The following is a 23,793-nucleotide window of genomic DNA, read 5'->3' on the forward strand; positions in this document are numbered from 1 at the left end:
GTCTGTGATTTTTGAGGCACTTAGAAGCTATTAAAATAAGATAGTGATTGGTAGTTGGTTTATTATTGTCACATCTACCGAGGTACAGTGAAAAACTTTGTTTTGCATGTGCCATCCATATAGATCATTTCACCACATCAGTACATTGAGGAAGTACAAGGGAAAAGCAGTAACAGAATGCAAAATGTAGTGTTACAGTTACACAGAAAGGCAATGCAGGCAGACAATAAGGTGTGAGGCCACGACAAGGTAAATTGTGAGGTCAAGAGTCTATCTTATCATACAGTAGTCTCATAGCAGCGGGATTTAATAATTTTAAAATGTATATTCATTAAAACATTCAGTTTCAAACATTAAAAACATCAAACTGAAGTAAAATAATCTTTTTAAAAAGTCATGTCCGTGGGCCAAGAATATAGAGGAAAGGTAGGTTGTTGTTCTCTGATCCAACATCTGGGGAATCCCAGAACTACTGGGCTCTGCTACAGGACTCCATGTGCTCCACAAATGAGTAAGGTGGCAGCTGTGATGGCATCTCACACACAGTAAATCCTAGACCAAATTATTGTTGGTCCGCATGAGTCTGGGATTTACTTCAGCCTGAAAGGCTGAATGCTGAATCTTCCTTTGGAACCACTGGTCACATGCAGTATGATGTGGCTCATTATTATGTCAGCATATTACAGCATATTTCCTTCATTCCAGAAAAAATAACCAATGACATTTCCCTTTCCAAGACAATTAAGTAGTCGCCACATTTGTTCCATGATGTACCTCTTTGATACTCTGTTGAACATTATTTGAAAATCAAGACACATAACATCAACTACATATCCCCCAATTACCCTCTCTGTTACCTCATTAAGAACTCAGTCAAGTTATTCAAACACAGTATTGTTTTTGGTGAAATTGTGATGGTGAAATTTTTCCTGTTAATATTAACAAAATTTCCAAGGGATTACAACCATCCAATTGTTAATGCAAAATGTGTGTGAAATATTTCAGCCATTTTCCATTTTTGAATGATTTTTATTGAGTTTCAAAAAGGTAATGAGAGAACACCTGCAGATTTGTACTTCTAGTGTTAGGTCTTTACTACCTGGGTCAGAGCATAATCCACCCTACCCCTGAACTTCTCAATATCCACCTTTCCAGCAGGAGTGAGAAACAGGAGCTGGAATGATTTTTCCTTCTCAAGCCAAGAGGCTCAAAGCCAATTACAGCAGCACCTCTGCCAACAAGCTGAGATCAGTCAATTAAACACAGGCTGGAGTTTGATCTCTCGGCCAATTGTCTCGGTCAACTGAGCAGAGGGGTGTGATATGTAGGGCTGTTCACAGTAAATGACAAGGACATCTTGACCTAATTTCTTTTTTTAATACTTAAGCCAATTCTATTTAGTGTTCTGAACTAATCTGTAATAGTCAGGCTATTACGTTTAAGACATTTTTTCCATGACAGCAACAAACCAACAAACAGCATGGCTGGTTTTAACCTTCTAATTTGTTATACATATGACTGAATGTATTCAGTACTTGCAGAAGATTGAAGCAATGACCAGCATTGATAAAATGACAGAACTTGTCAGTCAGTTGGTTTAGTGTTATTAGTCACACTAAATTATCCATGTGTTCTGTTTTGCACTGCACTTTGAAATTTTTAAATGATGGCTTTAGTCTTGGAGAATCAACCATATTTTAAATTATTAAGTTATTATAATGTAAATTAAATGGTTCACCTGATCAATATATAATACAGCAGCAAATTATTTACTAATGAATAATATATTGCAAAAAATTAAAATAAGTAATGTTTCAGAAATTAGAATATTTTTCCCCATTAAAAGTAAAAGTGCAGCCATTTAATTCCTTTACCCTGTACCAAGTTTTTCAACTTTTCCATGAGGAAGAGGAGTACATTAGTTTCTTTCCAGCGCTTGTGTCAGTTTTGTTCTTACTAGCCCCATGGACCCCATGAGTGGTTGGGAATGCCTGAGGCTATTGGCATTCTATTCCTGTGGTGAGTAGCCTGACTTATGTTTGGAATCTCCCACAGCAGCTATATTGAGAATTCATTATCTGCAGATTTCTCTTGTGCAAATTTAAATTCTTTCCCTCTATGGATACCGGATGCCCTCCGCAGGGCAGACACGGTAGTGTGGTGGTTAGCGTAACGCTATTACAATGCCAGCAACCCGGGTTCAATTCTGGCCCCTGTCTGTAAGGAGTTTGTACATTCTCCCCATGTCTGCGTGGGTTTCCTCCCACATTGCAAAGATGTACGGGCTTGAAAATTGTGGGCATGCCATGTTGGCGCTGGAAATGCGGTGACATTTGCGGGCTGCCCCCAGAACACTCTATGCAAAAGATACATTTCACTGTGTGTTTTCGATGTACATGTGACTAATGAAGGTATCTAAAAAAGATGGATCATTGGCAGTGGGATCAATATATTGGCCATTGATTGTGCCATCTCTGATTGGAACCAATACAAACTGTGACATATTCAATTGAATTCTTAAAGAAATATTGGCCTAAATTCGGAGATGAAGAAGAGGTTCTAACCAATACCATTTAGTTAATTACCAATACCACCATGGCTAGTAGTAAATACCAAATGATATATGCAACATTTGGTTAATAATTCCACTATGTACCTTAAAATATTGGGTGGCACAATGATGCAGCTGGTAGAGCTGCTGTCTCACAACTCCAGTGACCCGAGTTCAATCGTGACCTCCAGTGCTGTCTATGTGGAGTTTACACATTCTCCCTGTGACCAAGTGGGCTTCCTCCAAGTACTCAGCTTTCCTTCCACATGGCAGACTGGTAGGTTAATAGGCCACTATAAATTTCCCTTAGCGTGTAGGTGTGTGGTAGAATCTTGGGGAGAGTGTAAAATAGGATTAGTATAACTAGGTGATTGATGGTCAATTCTAAGTGGGCCTGTTTCTGTGCTGTATGATTCTATGATAGTTTGTTGGGATTGGTTCACTAATTGGCACCAGTACAGGCTCTAAACCAAGGGATCTGCATTTAGAGTCATCCCAGGTCCAAGGAGAGAAGTTTCTTCTTCTTACCAATTGTTAAAGCCTGAAATATAATACAGCTTTTTCATGCCATCCAAGTTTTTATTCTGGTGAGTAAGGATTCAGACCACATTAGAAGGATAGCTGGTTCTGTTACACTGATTCACAAATTCAGAAATTCACATAATTCAGTAGTTATTAACAGTAAAATAAAGTTTATCTGCCCATAAAGATCATAAAAGTTACATAATCAGTGTAATTTGTAAGAGTTTTATGAATGTTGTGTTAAAAGCATTGACCTTATAACATATGTCTAGATTTTATTTTGAATGAATAACTTCAAAATACATTTAAATATCTTTTGATTTTAAGGTTGAACAAGAACGTATTGACAAAATCTGGCCAAAACTCCGTGTGCTTGCTCGTTCATCTCCTACTGACAAACATACTTTAGTAAAAGGTAAACAATTTGTTTTCATACACAAAGCTGAGATGATGCCTTTTCTCAGCTTCTCTCAACACTGGATTTCTTCCACAGTGTACTGAGCTTTTTATTCAATCTCTGTGAGTTGTAAGTAGGAAAAAAAGTAAACTGGTCAATGACTGTAACCTGTTCCATTTGTGTTTTATTCTGAGCAATGTTTGGCAAACATTTCTATTAGATACATTCGACTGTGGACAAGTGCTTTTATTTTGGACAGAATTAATGATCCAAGTCCAACAAATGGTATCCAGGTGCTTGGGCATTTAAGGTTAAGTCCCACCAGAGCAGCTGGGGAATTTAAATGACAGTGATTACATAAATCTGGAATTAGAAGATAAACAGTATCAGTAATGGTAACCATAAAATTGCAGGATTATATTTAAACCAGTTTACTGATGGCCTCAGGGAAGGAAATCCTTGCCGTTTCTGGTTCACATCTGCACCAGATACTCAATAATTGCTGTGGACTTGTAGCCGCCTTCCAAAGTGGGCCGAGCAAAACGTTAAGTTCGGAAGGCATTAGTATTTGACAATAAATATTGATCTTTCTTGTCACCAAATATAAAATATTTAATAAAACAGTACAATCAGGCAGTCATTTAGAAAGTTATTTTATAAAACACATTGTTAAAGATACTCCTCAATATATTTAAGAATGCTAACGGTGGAATTTTGGCAGTGACTCAAGAAGATGGTTCACCATCACTTTCTCAAAAGCAATTAGGAATGATATTGACCTTGCTGGTGACACCCACCTTTCAAAATGAATGTAGGAGAAAACAGCTAAAAATCAGATAGTCGTTTAAAGAAAGCAATTTTAATCAGCATGCCCATTCCCTCATTGTTTTAAACTATCGCAGTATGTCAGAGAAATTCAATATGCACTCAGCATAATTTGTACTTAATATTGGTTTGGCTGCCTTGAGATGAATTGCACTGGAAATGATGTCCATGAATTTTCCAGCATACAGTATCTTCAAAGCTTTTCATCTAGTTCTCTGTATATGTGAGAATCTCAGAGGCACTAAGCAAAATAAAGAAACAATTTTTTTAGCTTCCTTGATCTAATGTTAACAGGGAAACTGCTGTCAAGTTGCAGGAAAGAATGCATAATGCTCAACAAAGGATGGAATAGACCATTAATCATTTACTTAGCTTATCTTTTAAGTTTTTTAAACTTCCCAACACTTTTGCTTTCAATGCTATGATTTTGTTTCTTTTTCTTGGGATTCTTGCTCTTCCCAATAATAGATAAATTTGAACATGCACATGCTTTTTTTTGTGAGTCACAAGAAGCCAAGTTTGATTTGTACAGATGATCACATCTTGAATGACGACACTTTAAATTTACAAGTACATCTTTACTGCCAACAGATGTTCCAGTGAGGTTCTCGGAATTGTAGACAGAAAATAATGGACGATGAGCCCGTGAAGGAGTCAATGGGAGGGATGACTAACTGCTTGGATAAATATGTAGGCTTAACTAAGAATGGTTTGGAAGGAGGAGAGGGGAAAAGTGACTGATAAGGAGGAGTTCCAGGGCATAGAGCCTGAATGACAAGAGAAGGTTGCTGTGGATGGATTCGTGGGCAGGTGGTAGCACTGATGTACAAGACCAAGATCAGAGAGATTCAGATTTCAGGACAGGTCAATTAGAAGTGGTAATGGAGGTAGGAAGGGGAAGGACCTTAAAGGGATTCAAAAGGCAATGATGAAATATTTTAATTTCATGGATTGGAGGAGCGGGTGATTGGGGGCACTGAAAAACAACATAGGACAATGACGATGGAGTGATGACTGAGTGATTCCTGATGTGTTGAGAGTGAAGGCCCTCGACACTGAGACCATTAAGAACCCCTCGGGATCTTATATGTTTCAATCAAGTCTTTCCTCACTCTTCTAAACTCCAGTGGAAAACTTTGTTTATTTTTGGTGTGACCAGAGAAGTGCTAAGGTTACGGGTTTGAAAAACATATTGGCCTGCTTTACCTCCGGGTTGCAATTCATAAATTCATAAATATGAATTGCAAACAACATCTTTTTGGAAGGCAAGCATGCTTGGAACATTGCACTAACCTCTTCTTATGTCAGGTTCCTGCTCACTTGGAAGGACATGTTACCAGATTGTTTTACCAACCGCCCTATGCTGTTCTTGTATGAAAGCTGTATCTGGGCAAGAGGCAAATAATAAACCATCTTCTTGAGTCACTGCCAAAATTCCACCAAGTTAGCATTATTAAATATATTGAGGAGTATCTTTAACAATGTTTTCTATAAAATAACTTTCTAAATGACTGCCTAATTGTAGGGTTTCATTAAATATTTTATATTTAGTGACAAGAAAGATCAATTGTCAAATACTAATGCCTTCCAAACTTAACATATATATATATGTGTGTGTGTGTGTGTGTGTGTGTTTGTGTGTATACGTATATGTGTGTGTTTGTGTGTGTATACGTATATGTGTGTGTGTGTGTGTGTGTTTGTGTGTGTATACGTGTGTGTGTGTGTGTGTGTGTGTGATTGTGTCTCAATATATTTAAGAATGCTAACTTGGTGGAATTTTGGCAGTGACTCTAGAAGATGGTTTATTATTTGCCTCTTGCCCAAATACAAGAACTGCACAGGACAGTGGGTAAAACAATATATATATATATATAGTGTGTGTGTGTGTGTGGATATATATGTCTTCCACACCTATCAACAGGACTGCCCCTGTCCATGCCAGATTTGTTCTGAAGTGTGTCACTGCACATAATTAAGTAGTACATATTTGCTAAATAATATCCAAACGGTGCATTGTATTGGAAGAGAAATTCTGACACTCAGTGAATATTGCCAACCCACTGAAATATTATCAATATTAGGCTTCTGTCCTGTTGGATTCCCTATCTTTTACCCTTTGCCAATGAAATGATTACTTATTGAAGTTTTGCTCCACATATATTAAGTGTTCTCTCGTACCTCATATTTTATTTACATTTACGAATAGATCAACCAGGAACTACTTGAATCATGGCTCTAGTTCAAGGGTCTGAATGGTCAGGTTTGCTTCATGTGTTACCATGGAAGGGAGGTGGGGAGAGGGCACTGAAAAAGGAGAATGATCAAGGTAGTTGCAAAAGGGAAAATAAGGACAGATATGGGAGAATGTAGAGAAGGAATGGAAGTAAGAAAAATGACCAGAAGGAACAATGTGTGGATGGATAAAATGTTGGGGGAAGATAATGCAAGATTTATTCAATTAATTTGGGCTATATAGTGCATGTTTCCCTGGTCCAAATCATTTGCTATGTCTAGGAATCAGTCTGCATTCCCACTGGTGTGGTTAATTGTTTAAATTGGATTGGAGGTAGGTAAAGGATAACTGGGAACCATCCTCTCTTTTCTGCTGCTCTTTTCTCATGTCCCATCCCATTTTCCATGTGTCCCTTTCCTCCCACACCACAATTCCCCAGTTCCCCTCGTCACTCAAGCTGCCAGGGAGATATCACTGTCCAAGTTTGAAGGACACAACATCTTACATAACGAGTAGCAGTGTCCATGAAATGTGCGAGTCAGGGATTAATGACTTTAAGATGAAGCAGATCATGGTAGCAATATGATGGTAAGCAGGTAAGTCCCAATTTTTATGACTTTTTGCTACTTCTGATTTAATAGTAGGGCAAAATCTGGCATCCCAAAAATGCATGAAGTCCAATTTCTTGACAATAGAAGTCAATTTAATTGGCTACTATAAATTGCCTCTAGTGTAGGTGAATGGCAAGAGAAACAGAGGGAGTTCTAGTCATAGATCATGGAAAGCTGACCAGTGGACACCCATCCATGTTAATCCCATCTTCCAGCACTTGGCACATGGTCTTCTAGACCTAAACAATTCAAGCGCTCATCCAGGCACTTCTTTCTCTGTTTTCACCATTATCTCTGCTTTCACCACTCTCTCCAGCAGTGTATTCCAGAAACACACCACTCTGAGTGGAAAAAGGTCCCCCTCAGATCCCCTCTAAATCTCTTGCCACTTACCCTAAATCTATTGTTTTTATTCACCTCTGATAAGGGTCAAGTTTAATGCAGTCAACCCTATCAACACCGCCCCCCCCCCCCCCCAATTATGTCTCCTCTTAACCTCCTTCTCTCCAGGGAAAACAGACCTAGCCTCTCCAGCCTCTCCCCATAACTGAAACGTTTGATCGCACGTGCCTGGTGAATCTCCTCTGCATCCTCTCCAGCACTATCTCACTTTTCCTAGTGTGGTGCGCACAACTCCTTTCAGTACTCCGGCCAAAGTCTGACCAATATTTCATAAGGTCGATGAGCACACGAGAGAGGATAGGTTAGAGGAACGTAAATGGGGAAGGGGACTATGGGAATGTTGTAAGAACATGGGCCAAATAGCCTCCTCCTGTGCTTTGAGCAAATATGAAAAGAGCTTCCCGGTGGATAGCTGACCTACCTGGTGCTGCTGATTGCTTTGTTGCCTTTGTAAATTAATTCAAGGCTGCGCAAGAGGTTCCTGTGCTTTTGAAGAGAGGAGCAAATCTCTGAAGAATCCCTTTTATGATCCATCAACCATTTTATAAGAAAGTTGAGAAGATTCTTGAGGCTTGCTAGACTGAGAAAGTTAAAGCACTTCTGTGCTGGCAGGAGATTCATTAATGGTCCCAATTGAGTTTACAGGCATCTTATGGGTGGGATTGAAATGAAACAGTCAAAGGTTTGGCCAGAAATGAACAAGATTCCATCTCTGCAGCAGGTTTCTACACTTGATGATAAAGTATGAGTTGGAAATATCCTTGTAATGCCACATGGGTTCTTTAAAAACTGAGATGGTAGATCCTAACCTAACCTCCAGCTGGTGACCATTTGCTGCTGCAAATGTATGTACTTCAATCCTTTGCAGAGTCCTCACATTTGCATAACATTTGTAGGCATTGTAAATGTTTATCACCTGTCACTTACAAGCTTAACAGATATTGCAGAATTTTCCTACCGAGGTTCCTATGTACTTCAAGATGGTATTTACTTGAAACAAAACATTTAAATAAAGTCTTAGAAGGGAAATAGTGATTCATTTTGAAAGGCATTGTTTGGCTATTCTGCTTCGCACTTTATTTGTAGTTCAGTCATGTGCATGGTTAAACAATAGGTGAATAATCCTTCAGTCTGACTTCCTGATGCTTTATTTAATTTTTCTACCCTCCTAACCTCTATCTCTCATAAAAAAATTATTGCATTTATCCTTCAGAATGACTGGTGAATAAACACAAAAGAAACTGTTGTTTGGGATTAAGGGGTGATGCTTCTTTCTGAGCAAATTGTGCATCACAGACCAAATGATGGAAAAAGTCATATGCAAAGTTTTTTTCAAAATCATTAATAGGCCAAGTATTGACGATTCTCCCTGAATTTGTTAACAGAAGCTTTGAAGTAGAATGAAAGTTTACACAGAACAATATATCCACTGTATAGAGACCATCAAGTAAAGTTGTATCAAATGAAATACATCACAATATTTTCCCCATGAATATTTAACATATTTAATATTCAGTGAGCTAAATTTCTTGAAAATGCAAGGTGGGTGTTGATGTGTGATTAGCTTGTGCTTTCAATTTAACATCACAGCACTTAAGCTTCTTCTTGTATATTTGATGGATTGTAGTAAATTGGTTTATTATTGTCACATGTACCAAGGTACTGTGAAAAAATTGTCTTGCATACCATTCATACAGATCAGTTCGGTACAGTGGTGCATTGAGGTAGCACAAGGTAAAACAATAACAGTGCAGAATGAAGTGTTACAGTTACAGAGAAAGTGCAGTGCAGGTAGATAGTTAGGTGCAAGGTCACAACAAGGTAGATTGTGAAATCAAGAGTCCTTCTTATCGTACTCGGGAACCTTTCAATAGTCTTATAACAGCGGGACAGAAGCTGTCCTTGAGCCTGGTGGTACATTCTTTCAGGCTTTTGTATCTTCTGCCCAATGCGAGAGAGGAGAAGAGACAATGTCCGGGCTGGCTGGGGTCTTTGATTATGCTGGCTGTACTGACGCAGTGAGAAGTGTAGACAGAGTCCATGGAGGGGATGCTGGTCCCCGTGATGTGCTGAGCTGTGTCCACAACTCTCTGCAGTTTCTTGCAGTCATGGGCAGAGCAGTTGCCATACCAAGCCATGGTGCATCCAGATAGGATGCTTTCTATGGTGCATTAGTAAAAATTGGTGAGGGTCAAAGGGGACATGCCAAATTTCTTTAGCCTCCTGAGGAAGTAGAGGGGCTATTGAGCTTTCTTGGCCATGGCATCAACATGGTTGGACCAGGACAGGCTATTGGTGATGTTCACTCGTAGGAACTTGAAGCTCTCACCCTCTCGACCTCAGCACTGTTGATGTAAATAGGAGCATGTGCACTGCCCCCCTTCCTGAAGTCAATGACCAACTCCTTAGTTTTGCTGACATTGAGGGAAAGGTTGTTGTCATGACACCATGTCACAAGGCTCTCTATCTCCTTCCTGTACTCTGACTCATCATTATTTGAGATGCAGCCCATATACTGGTATCATCTGCAAACTGGAAGATGGAGTTAGAGCATAATCTGGCCACACAGTCATGAGTGTTTAGGGAGTAGAGTAGGGGGCTGAGGACACAGCCTTGTGTGGCACCAGTGTTGAGAATAGTCATGGCAGAGATGTTGCTACCTATCCTTACAGATTGTGGTCTGTTGGTCAGGAAGTCAAGGATCCAGTTGCAAAGGGAGGTGTTGAGTCCCAGGTACAGGAGTTTGGAGGTGTGTTTGCTTGGAATTATAGTATTGAAGGTGGAGCTGTAGTCAATAAACAATAGTCTAACATAGGTGCCTTTACTGTCCGGGTGCTCCAGAGATGAGTGTAGGGCCAGGAAGGCGGAGTCTGCCATGGACCTGTTTCAGCAATAGGCGAATTGCAGTGGGTCCAGGTTGTCTGGGAGGCTGGAGTTAATGCGTGCCATGACCGGCCTCTCAAAGCACTTCGTGATACCACATTATTCATTAATAATAAAAGAAAATATTGGAAAACTTAACACGTCAGGCAGCATCTGTGGAGGAAGAAACAGTTTTAATGTTTCGGATGAATGACCTTTCATCAGAACAAGAGTCAATTGTGTTTCCTAGTTCTGATGAAAGTTCATGATCCTGAAATGTTAACTTTTTTTTTCTCTACGGATGTAACCTGGCTTGCTGATTATTTCCAACATTTTAGGAATGTTATTTCAGATTTCAGGATCTGCAGAGTTTTGCTTTTCCACACATTTTATTAGACGAATGCTTCCACAGGGCAACCCATGTTGAGAGTGACCAGTAGTAGCTAAAGCTAGCCAACAACTCTGGTGCTGCCTGGCATTGTACAACTGAAGCTCTTCTGGGGAACTAGAGTTTGGTGCACTACCTGGGAGAGCACGTCCATAGTTTTCTGACAGTTTGGTGCAAGAGATGAGATTGATTGCTTTTTACATCAAAGCATCATCTAACTAACTTCAGTTAAATCGAACCTTTATAGTCAATGGGCAGTGGGGGTGGGATTGGTATGTGCAAGGTGTTGGGGGACTCTCTATTGGCTAGAGACAAACCTAGCACAAAAGAAAATAGTTTGTGATCATTGAAGGCCAACTATTTCAGTCCAAGACATTTCTGCAGGAGTCCCCAAGGTAAAGAGCTACACTTACCCCTAACAACAACATGAGGAAAACTACCAACGATCACCTGTGGGTAATTTATGATCTGAATAACTTCAAATGGCAGGTCCAATCTGCTGCTAAAGATGGGCTAGAAGATGGGTATTCACTTGATGCTCCAAAGTTATAGTGTGAAAATGGTGTTGTGCACTAATTGATGTCATGACCTGCTTACCTTGATTCTTCTGGAATTCAATCAGTGTACATATACTAGTGCACTCAGCTTGCAGATGTTTGGCTGCACTCACTACAATTGTGGATACATGCTGTGGCTACTGTTCTGGACGGCCAAGGGCTCTCATGGTATTAAAAGAACTTGGAAAATGTCTATTAAATATTTTGGAGTGTGCTCTGAACATTACATTGATTATTGCAATTGTTCATGTAGGGACATATTATAATGTTTACAGAGAAATATACTGATGATTTCATCATTAGTGTACATAACCAGCAACACTACAATTACTTTACTGAGGGTCAAATTATTTGCTTATCAATTGTGTAACATTGTTGGTGATGATTAGGTTAGAAATTAGTTTGCCACAGGGATCAGAGACAAAATGTACTTTTTAATTGCTTTTACCTCATTCCTGAGTCATCACTATTTTGATTTAAACATTAGCCTGGCTGTTTTATGTTATTAAAAATGATGTAATTGCTTGAAGATATTAGGACATGACTGACTAATAAAAAGTGACATTATTTTCTGTGAAATTGTTACCTCGGGCACTAATGCTGACATAAGTAATTGGAGCTGGGCAAGTGGAGGGAGTTTTCCTGTGAATGGTGTGAGTGGGAAACTCACTGTCTACTCAGATTTATTCTTTTTAATGAGCTCCAACAAACTGGCTTTGTTTGTTACAGGTATAATTGACAGTGTGCATGGAGAGCGGAGACAAGTTGTAGCAGTAACTGGTGATGGAACCAATGATGGACCAGCACTGAAGAAAGCAGATGTTGGTTTTGCCATGGTAGGCAATGAAACGTTCACATAATATAGTTTGTTAAATTAGCAGGTTTTGTGTAGGATTTGAGTCTATGTTCATGTAGCACTATGGTATCAATAGAATCATCAATATTATGATGCACTCGGCACAAACATCTTTTAATAGATTGTCACTTCTGTTAAGTGTGTTCAGGACATAAATAATTCAAAGGAAGACTGATAAAACATATTGAGAGACTGTTTCATTAGGCTGGAAATCTCTGAATTTATGGAGCATAGTTTCTGGATTAAGGTCCAGCCATTTCAGACTAAAACAAGGAAAAATGTCTTAACATCTTTACCCAAGAGGGTTGCAAATGCTTAATTGCTGAGTATTTTCAAGGATGAGATCCATAGATTTTTGGACACTGAGAGAATCAAGGGATATGAGTGACCTGTTGGAAAACAAACATGAGGCATAGGACTGACCATGATTTTATTGAATAGTGAGCAGCTTGGTGGCCGCACAGCCTAATCCTGTTTGTATTCTTATCAATTCCACACTGCATCTGACTAGAATGAAAATGATTAACAATTTAGCAATATACTGTGATATATTTTAGATACAGATATTCTGCCTGCTTATTGTATTTGATCTAGAGAGGAATGAGACAAAATAGATTAAGGACATACTGGAGTAACTTTGGTAAAATCAGTATTGAGATATTATGAATAGGCTAGCATAGACTCCCACAATTGGTTCAAAAGGATATCGCTTCTTTAAGATTGCATTGTAAAATGAAAATGGACTAATTAATAGGATTCAAAACCAAAATACAACAGTTGTTTACAATCTGAAATAATAATAATAAATCTGCAACAGAAACATAAATTACCAGAACTATTCAAAAGGTCAGGCAGCATCTGTGGGGAGAGAACAGTGTTTGTCATCAACCTTTAGAAGGTAACCCTGTTTCTCTCTTTGCAGATGCTGCATAACTTAGTGAAATTTACAATATTTCATGCTATTAATTGATAGAATTATCTTTCCCCCTTATAAGTTAGCATTTTCTATTTCAGAAGATGAAAAATTGCAGAACTTTGAGTCTGGTTCAAGAAACCATTTCACAATAGTGCACTGAATTTACCCAGTGAATAACCAGCCTAATTTGGTCACTGGTTTGAGCTGAGTTGTGAATTTTGAAAGCAGAATACTATTTGCTGATTTTACTAGATAGTGAAGTGAATCCATGAAGAGCCATATTTCAACTCGGTGTAGGAGTTGAAAAACATGAAGGGTGAAATTATTTTTTTAGTGATCCCTCTGAGAAGTGTGTCAGTGTTGAAGAATGAATTGGCCTTTGTTATGAAAGCCCCTATAATTGAGGAATCTCCATCACTTGGGCCTAAGTATAGTCAATTCGGCAAGGTACTAGACAGTGCTAGGCACCCATGGAATTCTCCCACAGCAAGAAGGGAAAGAAATGGAGGAGGAAGAAATTGGATTTTAAAGACAGAAGACCCTTAAAACTTTGTGTGAATAAAATTAACATTCTTCGCAGAATCCATCAGCACACAACTCACAATAAAGAGATTAAATGAGATATTGATCAAAATCATTTTAAGGATAAAGATATGTCTAGAAATTCAAACTTGGTCATTAGTGCTAACTATGGTATATAAATGTGCCAGTACATTGTATTTGGTTTCCAAAATTTATTCCAATACAGTGAATTTTTAAGGCAGAAAAGAATTTGCTGATTTTACTGAATAGTGTGGTCAGCACTACAGCAGATTTTTATTCGAAGTGACAGCTGCCCTTCAAAATGGAATGAAAAATGTGTGTAATTTTAAACTAACATTTCATTCTAAATATATAAACTTCATAAGGCTCTTCTCGTGACTCAGCAAGATAGGGCACCATTTAACTGAGCCGTGCAGATTGGAAAACATCTTTTCTCCTTCCCTTGTATATTTACTTATCTCCATTGAGACATTACAATTAACTATAGTATTGTCAACTTGAGAAAGAAGAAATTGATCATGATATTCATTTTGTCTTGGCTTTAGTGATATCAGTATATTAGGTGTGAAAGTTTGACACTGGCCACCGGTGATTTAAACATAATTAATTCACACAGACGAGACTCTGCAATTTTGAACTTGGTACAAGGGAGATAAATCACTGTTCCATTTATTAGTCCCACTTGCTCTGCAAATGTACATTAATAACATTTTTTGCAGAATCAATAAATCCATGCACTAATTTTATAATTGGTGCAGTGTTTATTGGCCTAATTTTTTTTGGCCCTATCTGACCATTACTCATTGATCTGCATTGAATAATGAAACATATGATATTATAGTCAAGGTTCCAAACCTGCTTGTCAATTAGAAAGCTCAGGCACTATCTCAATAACACAAGCCTGTCAGTCATTTCCACTTTTTTCATTCAAAGGTTAGCAATGATATACACAAGCCTGGCCATTATCATTTTTCAGCCTAATTGCATATGTGTTCCTCTGCAATGAAGTTATTAAGGGCATGTTCAGAATGGAAGATGTAATGTGAAAAGCATGCAGTGGTTCTTATTTGATAGACATTTTCCTATTTAGTTTGTATTTATGCACACAGATTTATAAATATATCATATGCATGAAATTATTTAAGATTTCAACAAAGCTCCTTGAGTAAATAAGAACCTTTATCCGTGCAGTGATAGATGGATTCAGTTCGGGTGACATTAGCCACCTGTGGGTTATGGAGGGGAAATGACCAATGAGTTCTATCTCAATGCATTTGTTTGGAAATCACTTGTGAATGGATGGGGCCTCTCCTGCTCCCCTTCCTTTCTTTCCTCTGCCCCCCTCCTTTCCCTCCCTTCCCTCCCCCATCCACTTTGGTAACACTTCTTGCAACAAAACTAGTTATTAGGTGTGGCTCTTGGAGGCCTAATGAAACCCACAAGTCCAAATGAGCATTGATATTTCATTAGTGGCATAGGCTTATAACATTTAATATTTAAGAAATGAATTTGGATTAAACCACTGATTTCAAGCTTATTTGTTTAAAAAATAGTCCTAAAATGCTACATTTTTGGTTCTACTCTAATGATTAAGCAAACCTCTATTTTGTATTTCATTTCTTCAAAATATTGGACCAGGAGTAATATTTATTAATTCACTCATGAACCACTGATGGCCATCATTTCTCATGGGTGTCCTTTGTGAGTCAAAGTAGTATGGCATCTAACTCAAAATATGCCAGGTACATTGTGGAGAGCGGACAGAATTTAATGTCAGTCAGCGTGTGACAATGGTGATGAAGCTCAAATCTTCAATCCAAGTCATCACAATGTTCAGCAGCAGAAAGCTCCACTGTTCCTTCCGTGATGGTTCATTTCTTCCGGATGTTGATGCATTTCTACATGTTTTGTGCATTACATGGTTGTCTCAGTTTACAAAAAGGGGATGGGGTCCGACAATTCCTGAAGGTTTTGCTGACTCCTCAAACTAGTTGCTGTCAGGCACGGTTGCATTTATGGGTAATAGAGCATGTCTGGGAGAATAAGCAGAGAGTTCACAGGGCAGGACGTGCTGTCTGAAAATCAGAGAAAGGACTCTCAGCAGAAGCCCATATCTACCACGAGGAAGCAATTACTTCACCTGAACCTCCACAAAGAATAGTCTGTGAGACATTCGCACTTCAATAAATGGATGCTGACTGAAATCTGCCACTCTTGACTGCTTATATGTCATGAAATACATCATCAATGAATGGACCTGGCACCCTATTTTCACCATAATGGAAACTATACCTCAAAGAAGGAAAAGAAGCCAATGCTCATCACTGTCAAGGTGACCTTGAGAATTATTGGTATTGGTTTATTATTGTCACTTGTACCGAGGTACAGTGAAAAGTTTGTCTTACAAACCGATCATACAGGTCAATTCATTACACAGTGCAGTTACATTGAGTTAGTACAAAGTGCATTGATGTAGTACAGGTAAAAACAGTAACAGTACAGAGTAAAGTGTCACAGCTGCAGAGAAAGTGCAGTGCAATAAGGTGCAAGGTCACAACAAGGTAGATCGTGAGGTCATAGTCCATCTCATTGTATAAGCAAACTGTTCAATAGTCTTGTCACAGTGGGGTAGAAGCTGTCCTTAAGTCTGGTGCTATGTGCCCTCAGGCACCTGTATCTTCTACCGGATGGAAGAGGAGAGAAGAGAGAATGTCCCGGGTGGGCGGGGTCTTTGATTATGCTGGCTGCTACACCAAGACAACGAGAGGTAAAGACAGAGTCTAAGGAGGGAAGGCTGGTGTCCGTGATGTGCTGGGCTGTGTCCACAACTCTCTGCAGCTTCTTGCGGTCCTGGGCAGAGCAGTTGCCGTACCAAGCCATGATACATCCAGATAGGATGCTTTCTATGGTGCATCAGTAAAAGTTGGTGAGAGTCAAAGGGGACAAAGCAAAGTTCTTTAGCCTCCTGAGGAAGTAGAGGCGCTGGTGAGCTTTCTTGGCTGTGGCATCTATGTGATTTGACCAGGACAGGCTGTTGGTGATGTTCACTCCCAGAAACTTGAAGCTCTCAACCCTCTCGACCTCAGCACCATTGATATAGACAGGTGCATATACACTGCCCCCTTTCCTGAAGTCAATGACCAGCTCTTTTGTTGACATTGAAGGAAAGGTTGTTGTCATGACACCATTCCATTAAGCTCTCTATCTCCTTCCTGTACTCATACTCATCGCTGTTGGCGATGCGGCCTACAATGGTGGTATCATCTGCAAACTTGTAGATGGAGTTAGAGCAGAATCTGGCCGCACAGTCGTGAGTATATAGGGAGTAGAGTAGGGGGCTGAGGACGCAGCCTTGTGGGGTAACAGTGTTGAGAATAATCGTGGCGGAGGTATTGCTGCCTATCCTCACTGATTGCAGTCTGTTTGTTAGAAAGTCAAGGATTCAGTTACAGAGGGAGGTGTTGAGTCCTAGGTCTCGGAGTTTGGTGACAAGCTTGCTTGGAATTATTGTATTGAAGGCAGAGCTGTAGTCAATAAACAATAGTCTAACGTATGTGCCTTTACTGTCCAGGTGCTCCAGAGCTGAGTGTAGGGTCAGGGAGATGGCATCCTCTGTAGACCTGTTTTGCCGATAGGCGAATTGCAACAGGTCCAGGTTGTCTGGTAGGCTGGAGTTGATGCGTGCCATGACCAACCTCTCAAAGCACTTCATGATGGTGGATGTCAGAGCCACTGGTCGGTAGTCATTGAGGCATGTTACCTTGCTTTTCTTTGGTACCGGGATGATAGTAGTCTTCTTAAAACTGGAGGGAACCTGAGATTGAAGCAGGGAGAGGTTGAATATATCTGCAAATACTTCTGCCAGCTGGTCAGCACAAGATCCGAGCACGCGGCCCGGGACACCATCTGGGCCAGGTGCTTTCCTCGTGTTCACTCTCCGGAAGACTGATCTTACGTCCTCCACTGTGATCACAGGTTCAGCTGCGTTGGTGGCTATCAGGGTGGATGGTGACAATCCACTTCCCTTTTGTTCAAAACGCACATAGAATGCGTTAAGAATTAGTTTTTGTAGCAACTGAGGGCGCAATCACCTACATTATACACTGATTTTTTTTTAATGGAAGCCCACAATAAAAGCACAAATGAATTCTTTTGGCTTCCTCCTCCTCATAATGAATTATATCATCAGTGAATCTTCCAGGATGGAGCTGGTAATATTTGGAACATTTCACAGTTTGTTATCCAGTACTGTGCAATGGAGATCTTTGCTGCTGTCCGGTCAAAAGGGGGATAAATGTACTTCACTATCTCTTGCGAGAGACCAGCCTGCTTTCATGGGATTGTATGTTTCCCACTGTACCGGGTGTCACTGTCTGTATGCACCACATTGCAGTGCTGCTGTCAACTATTGGAACCAAAGGGGTTTCCCTTCCCTTCACATGCAGCAAGTTTGTGACTAAGGGATGTAAATACTGTAAGTCGTGCCCTCAGTCTTGGTAGCATTCATGATGCCTTCACTTTACAGTAGTGCATTACATCTGGATGTGAGCCAATCCAAAGGGTGGCTGGTGAATGGCAAAAGCACAATCTCCATGGATCTTTTCAGACCAGTACTTCCACATAGAGTACGACGGAGCAGGCTGTTTGAATGCTGACACAATGGTTCTGCAGCCTGGATTTGTGGTGCTCTGCAACATGCTGTGAAATCTTGCCATTGTGAGAGGAGAGCCCTTGCCACAAGCTGTATCGCCAGCAGCTCAGGAGCAGAAGCATGAAGATGAGGAGGAGGTTGTTGAGGAGGAAGCAAAATAAGTTATTCCTTTTTCCGCTCAGCCCAGGCTGTCTGTAGAAAACTGATCAAAGTGCATTGTAGGTGGTTTAAAAGCTCATTTACCAGATCACCAAGAAAACCACACCTTACCTTCCTTCTGTGTTAGACCAGCATGGTGTGCACATCAATCCAAAAGTGAAAGCCACCATTAAATATATATTCCCAGCCAAATGTACACAGAGAACTCTGGTGAAAACTCCACATTTACTCACCCTTCTGCATTTCCTTAGTTCCTGTTTTCCATGCACATTTGTCCATCCAGCTGCTACCCCAGTGGCTGCATTATGTAGTTTAATGGAGGAGATGGCAGGTGGCCTTGCAGGACGGCTTCAGGAAGCAAAGACGTTGCGATGCTGACTTTGGGGCTGCACCATCTTCGAACAGCAGTAGTCTTGGCTGGCTGACTCACAGGCACTGCAAGGATACTGTCAGCAAGTCTGTGAGATTAATTGGCATGGATAAGTCCTGCATTGCAATTCTCATCCTTGTTTTAGGGGACTGTCCAATCTTCTCCCATAGCATTTAAGAGTTTCCAAAATACCACAGTTGAGAAAATTACAGTAGGCCACATTTAGTACTCCTGATGCTATCTGCAATAATTTTGGTGACACCGAACGTAATTGTTCACCTTCATTCTAACTACAGTAGGATGGCAGTTTTCCATTAATGTATACAGAATATCACTTAGTAACTCAAACCTTAAAACCATCTCAAGCCAAGTATTGTCATCTGATAAGATTTGAGCACCCTCTAGTGATCGATATCTAACTGCGATCGAACTTCCAAAATAACTGATAGCCCATGTTTATTTTTTGTATTCATCTCTATGATAGGAGAATGAACACATTTCTGTTTCCTATTCGTTAAGGTAACATTTGGAAAATGAAGATAATATTTCCAAGTTCGTATCTCAGCAATATGAGCTTGTGTTTACGCAGAGAACAAAGAAGACCAGCTGGGAGTGCCGGTGGCAACAATGACATGAATGTAGGTTTCATAGTAGGTACCTTGGGTGGGCAAAGGAAGGACAGTGTCCTAGTGGTGGAAATAAGTGTTCTTGACTGATGGACAGGACAGAGGGTAGAATCCTCAGCAGCTGGTCATTGTTAAAAGTCTGGTTTGGATTTAGACGGAAGCTGCTTGTTAAGACCATAAGACACCAATCAACTCTTTGTGATTTTTATAAACGACCTGGATGAGGAAGTGGAGGGGTGGGTTAGTAAGTGTGCGGATGACACGAAGGTTGGGGGTGTTGTGGATAGTTTGGAGGGCTGTCAGAGGCTACAGAAGGACTTAGATAGGATGCAGAGTTGGGCTGAGAAGTGGCAGGTGCAGTTCAACCCAGATAAGTGTGAAGTGGTTCATTTTGGTAGGTCAAATATGTTGGCAGAATATAGTATTAATGGTAGGACTCTTGGCAGTGTAGAGGATCAGAGGGATCTTGGGGTCCGAGTCCATAGGACGCTGAAAGCGGCTGTGCAGTTTGACTCTGTGGTTAAGAAGGCGTATGGTGTATTGTCCTTCATCAATTGGGGAATTAAATTTAGGAGCCGGGAGGTATTGTTGCAGCTATATAGGTCCCTGGTCAGACCCCACTTGGAGTATTGTGCTCAGTTCTGGTCACCTCACTGCAGGAAAGATGTGGAAGCCATAGAGAGGATGCAGAGGAGATTTACAAGGATGCTGCCTGGAATGTGGAGCATGTCTTATGAAAGCAGGTTGAGGGAACTCAGCCTTTTATCCTTGGAGAGACGGAGGATGGGGGGGACCTGATGGAAGTATATAAGATGATGAGAGGTATTGATCGGGTAGATAGTCAGAGGCTTTTCCCCAGGCCTGAATTGGTGGCCACAAGAGGACATAGGTTTAAGGTGCTGGGGAGTAGATATAGAGGAGATGTCAGGGGTAAGTTTTTTACTCAGAGAGTGGTGAGTGCGTGGAATGGGCTACCGGAAACGGTGGTGGAGACGGATACGATAGGGTCTTTCAAGAGACTGTTAGATAGGTACATGGAGCTGAGTAAAATAGAGGGCTATGGGTAAGCCTAGTAATTTCTAGGGTAGGAACATGTTCGGCACAGCTTTGTGGGCCGAAGGGCCTGAATTGTGCTGTAGTTTTTCTATGTACTATGTTCTGTAGGAGCAGAATTAGGCCATTTGGCGCATTGAGTCTGCTCTGCCATTTGATCATGGCTGATTTATTTTTCCCTTTCAACTCCATTCTCCTGTCTTCCCCTGTAACCTCGGACACCCTTACTAATCAAGAGCCTATCAAGCCCTGCTTTAACTATACCCAGTGACTTGGCCTCCACAGCCATCTGTGGCGATGAATTCCACAGATTCATCACCCTCTAGCTAAAGAAATTCCTTCTCATCTCTGTTATAAAGGGACGTCTCTCTATTCTGAGGCTGTGCCCTCTGGCCCTAGACTCTCCCACTACTGGAAACATCCTCTCCACATCCACTCTATCCAGGCTTTTCAATATTCCGTCGGTTTTAATGAGATCCTCCCTCATCCTTCTAAACTCCAGAGAGTACAGGCCCAGAGCCATCAAATGCTCCTCATACCCCTTCATCCCCAGGATCATTCTTGTAAACCTCATCTGGACCCTCTCCAATGCCAGCACATCCTTTCTTGAATATGGGGCCCAAAACTGCTCACAATACTCCAAATGTGGTCTGGCCAACACCTTATCAAGCCTCATCATTACATCCTTGCTTTTATATTTTAGTCCTCTCAAAATGAAGGCTAACATTGCATTTGCCTTCCTTATTACTGACACAACCTGCAAGTTAAGCTTTATGGGATCCTGCACTAGGACTCCCAAGTCCCTTTGTACCTCTGATTTATGAATTCACTCCCTGTTTAGAAAATAGTCTACGCCTTCATTCCTTCTACCAAAGTGCATGACCGTACACTTCCCTGTGCTGTATTCCATCTGCCGCTTCTTTGTCATTCTCCCAATCTGTCCAAGTCCTTCTGCAGACTCTGTTTCCTCAACACTACCTGTCCCTCCACCTATCTTTGTATCATCTCCAAATTTGGCCACAAAGCCATCAATTCCATCATCCAGATCATTAATATATAATGTGAAAAGTAGTGGGCCCAACACCGACCCCTGCAAAACACCACTGATCTCTGGCAGCCAACCAGAAAAGACCCCCTTTATTCACACTCTTTGCCTTCTGCCATTCAGCCAATCTCCTATCCATGCTAGTACCTTTCCTGTAATACCATGGGCTTATATCTTGTTTAGCAGCCTCATGTGCGGCATCTTGTCAAAGGCCTTCAGAAAATCCAAGTAAACAACATCCACTGACTCTCCTTTGTCTATCCTGCCTGTTACTTCCTCAAAGGATTCCAATGGATTTGTCAGGCAAGATCTCCTCTTAAGGAAACCATGTTGATTTCAACCTACTTTATCATGTGTTTCCAGGTACCCCAAAGCCTTAGCCTTAATAATGTACTCTAAAATCTTACCAACCACTGAAGTCAGGCTAATCAACCTATAATTTCCTGTGTTTTTTCCCCTTCCCTTCCCAAAGAGTGGAGTGACATTTGTGATTTTCCAGTCCTCTGGAACCATTCCTTACTCTAATGATTTTTGGAAGATCACTACTAATGCTTTGACAGTCTCTTCAGCTACCTCATTCAGGACCCTGGGGTGTAGTCCATCCAGTCCAGGTGACTTATCCACCTTCAGACCTTTCAGTTTCCCAAGCACCTTCTCCTTAGTAATAGCCACTACACTCACTTCTGCCCCTGACTCTCTTGAATTTCTGGGATGTTGCTGGTGTCTTCCACAGTGAAGACTGACGCAAAATACTTGTTCAGTTCATCCACCGTTTCATTGTTCCCCATTACTACCTCCAGCATCATTTTCCAGTGGTCCAATGTCCACTCTTGCCTCTCTTTTACTTTTTATATGTCTGAAAAAGCTTTTGGTATCCTCTTTGATATTATTGGCTAGCTTACCTTCACGTTTCATCTTTTCTCCCCTTATTGCTTCTTTAGTTGCCTTCTATTAGTTTTTAAAAGCTTCCCAATCTCCTGGCTTCCAGCTAATTTTTGCAATATTTTATGCCCTCTCTTTTTCTTTTATGCTGTCTCTGACTTCCCTTGTCAGCTGCAGTTGCTCATTCTCCCTTTAGAATGCTGCTGCTTCTGTGGGATGAACTGATCCTGCGTCTTCTGAATTACTCCCAGAAATTCCTGCCATTGCTGGTCTACCATCATCCCTGCTAGGGTCCCCTTCTAATCAACTTTGGCCAGCTCCTCGCTCATGCCTCTGTCAACTGTAATACTGATACATCCAATTTTAGCTTCTCTCTCTCAAACTGCAGGGTGAATTCTATCATATTATGATCACTGCTTCCTAAGGGTTCCTTTACTTTAAGCTCCCTAATCAAATTTGATTCATTGCACAACACCAAATCCAGAATTGCCTTTTCCCTAGTGGGCTCGACCACAAGCTGTTCTAAAAAAACCATCTCATAGGCATTCTACAGATTCTTTCTCTTGGGATCCAGTGTGATTATTTCCCAGTCAACCTGATTTTCCCAGTCTACCTATGTATTGAAGTCCTCCGTGACCACCATAACATTGCGCTTCTTACATGCTTTTTCTATCTCCTGTTGTAATTTGTCCCCCACATCCTGGCTACTATTCGGAGGCCTGTTTATAATTCCCATCAGGGTCTTTTTACTCTTGCAGTTTCTTATTCTGCCTACAAGGATTCTATATCCTCTGATCCTATGTCACTTCTTGCTAAGGATTTGATTTCATTTTTTACCAACAGAGCCACCCACCCTCCTCTGCCCGCCTGCCTGTCTTTTCGATAGGATGTGTATACTTGGATGTTTAGGTCCCAGCTGTGATCTTCTTTCAGATGCCCACAATGTCATACCTGCCAACTTCTAACTGCACTGTAAGCTTATCTACCTTGTTTCGTATACTGCATGCATTCAAATACACCACCTTCAGTCCTGTATTCACGACCCCTCTTCTAAAATTTGTCTCCCTGTTGCCTGAAGTTAAATTCTTATACCTTTCTAAACTTTGTCTTATTTTTAATTCTGGAGACTTCAGTAACCTCTCCTTCCCTTTTACTTCATCCGTACTTTTCCAATCGGTTGAACCCACCCCTCTACTATTTAGTTTAAAGCCCTATCTACAGTCCTAGTTTATGCAATTTGCCAGAACCCTGGTCCCAACATGGTTCGGGTGGAGCCCGTCCCATTGGAACAGCTCCCTCCTTCCCCAATACTGGTGCCAATGTCCCACGAATTCAAACCCA

At 40.7% G+C, this 23,793-nt stretch overlaps 1 protein-coding gene across 11 annotated transcripts in view; it reads left to right on the top strand.

Annotated features, from left to right (window-relative positions):
• Positions 1-23,793, top strand: part of atp2b2 (ATPase plasma membrane Ca2+ transporting 2) — a 604,494-nt gene that overhangs the window by 547,319 nt on the left and 33,382 nt on the right. For all 11 annotated transcript variants that reach the window (XM_052017134.1, XM_052017133.1, XM_052017136.1 and 8 more), the window contains 2 exons: positions 3,401-3,488; positions 12,081-12,187. In XM_052017134.1, the coding sequence (XP_051873094.1) occupies positions 3,401-3,488; positions 12,081-12,187 (195 nt within the window). The remainder of the gene's footprint in view (positions 1-3,400; positions 3,489-12,080; positions 12,188-23,793) is intronic.

Source organism: Pristis pectinata, chromosome 6 (genome assembly GCF_009764475.1).
Source record: "Pristis pectinata isolate sPriPec2 chromosome 6, sPriPec2.1.pri, whole genome shotgun sequence".
NCBI lineage: Eukaryota > Metazoa > Chordata > Chondrichthyes > Rhinopristiformes > Pristidae > Pristis > Pristis pectinata.